The sequence below is a fragment of the Mastomys coucha genome, unplaced genomic scaffold (assembly GCF_008632895.1).
Source record: "Mastomys coucha isolate ucsf_1 unplaced genomic scaffold, UCSF_Mcou_1 pScaffold1, whole genome shotgun sequence".
Taxonomy (NCBI): Eukaryota; Metazoa; Chordata; class Mammalia; order Rodentia; family Muridae; genus Mastomys; species Mastomys coucha.
The window spans coordinates 76,588,252-76,590,055 of NW_022196891.1; the positions used below are offsets into that span (position 1 = coordinate 76,588,252).

Sequence of the window (1,804 nt, forward strand, 5' to 3'; positions counted from 1 at the left end):
AAAAAAAAGAAAAACCCTGTCTCGAAAAACAAAAACAAACAAACAAAAAACCAAGGTTCCCTCCCGCCAGGAGCCACACGAGTGGCGCGTGCAAGTTATGTAAAGTGCAGGCCCCATACCCCATCTGAATGCCCCGGATTGCATCTTCCTTTAGCCATTTGACACCAAGGCACTGGACGATGTGAATCTGGAAGTCAATCCTCTTGCCCAGCAGCTCCAAAGGGTCAATGACCATGTCTTCCTCACCATGTGCCCTACAGATGAGAGCTGCATGTCAGTCTCCAGATTAGGCTGGGCCTGAGCTAGTTAGGACTAAAATGTCCCAGGAATGAAAGCGTCCTAAGGAGAGAGGAGGAGTGGGCGGTAGAATCCAGTCAATGAACAGCTGGTTCTGCACTGTGCTTCTGGGAAAGATATCATTCCCTGAGAGCTCCTAGCTCAGAGAAGAGTACAGACATCTTCGTGGAGTAAATGTGTGCAGCGAAGGGTGGGATTGGTCCCACTGTGGAGGGAGAAAAGCCAGCTGCCTTCTCAGATGCTGCAGTCTAAGTTGTCATCTACCTCGATGAGATATTCACGGTCCGGAGTCAACATCATCCCTCTAGCCTGAGAAACCGATGTGAACAGCTTTCTAACTAGAGCACTCTCTCATATCAGCCATGCCCATAAAGTCTGAAACTTACACGCAAAAATGTTGCTCACTTACAATGTGACCATTGGGCAGCCTAGCCTGCCAAGGTGACCAGGTGAGCAGCCTAACCTGCCATGGTGACCAGGTGAGCAGCCTAGCCTGCCAAGGCGACCAAGTGACCAGCCATTGGCCTGAAGTTCCTATAGATACTGAGTCAGCTTGGCCCTTTAGACTCAGAACTTGGACGCTCCCTTCCTCCTTTCTCAAGTGGGTTTCTTCTTCATCAAGACAAGAAAGGGTACATTGGATGTTTGTTACAAAACCTGCCATCCTCTGAGCTTAGGATTGCTAAAACACGTTTACTCATATATAAACATCCTATGCCCTAAAACAAGAATAAATAAAACTGGAGTTCAAGCCGGGCAGTGATGGCGCACGCCTTTGATCCCAGCACTCGGAAGGTAGAGGCGGGCGGATTTCTGAGTTCAAGGCCAGCCTGGTCTACAGAGTGAGTTCCAGGACAGCCACGGCTATGCAGAGAAACCCTGTCTCGAAAAAACAAAAACAAACAAACAAAAAAACCCTGGAGTTCAGAGACAGGGGTCTGGACACCTAACCCTAACCTCAAGCCAAAGAGCAAAGTTCAGGCCTCTGCCAAGAGTGGAGGTGGGTGAGGAGAACTGACTTAGTGATTCTGCCTCTGACGCATTGAGCATCCTGTGGCCTGGGTGCCAGACCTCCAGGGTGCCAGGAGCAGGCTGTGGGTAAGCATGACCACAACAACATAGGCTTCTTTCCCAGCTGTACCCTCATGGTACTGACCCAAGTCTTTGGGTCCTCATCCAGAGTTCCTCACTCTATCTGCAGCTTGTGGAATGTCTTCCTTATGCTTTTGGTTCCCCAGGGCAGTGCTGGGTGGCCCTGAATGTTGAGCATATGACAAGAATCAGGCTCAGCAAGGCCAAATCATGAATGAGCTCTGTAGGGGAGGTTCTGATGCTAACATCCTGTTCCCCAGTTGGCTCTTGATCTATCAGTTAAAAAACCCATGGGCCAATTGCTGGGCAGAAGGGATTGGCAGGACTTCCGGGTCCCTGCAGGAAAAGACAGACACAAGGGGACGAGAGAGTGAAGGGGGGGGGCTAGGGAGAGGGAGAGAGAGAGAGAGAGAGA

The 1,804-nt window shown here is 50.3% G+C and overlaps 1 protein-coding gene across 1 annotated transcript in view; it reads right to left on the reverse strand.

Annotated features, from left to right (window-relative positions):
- LOC116104530 (kinesin-like protein KIF28P) overlaps positions 1-1,804 on the reverse strand; it is a 52,922-nt gene that overhangs the window by 5,720 nt on the left and 45,398 nt on the right. Inside the window, exon 18 of the mRNA XM_031391070.1 lies at positions 120-254. Coding sequence (XP_031246930.1) covers positions 120-254 — 135 coding nt within the window. The remainder of the gene's footprint in view (positions 1-119; positions 255-1,804) is intronic.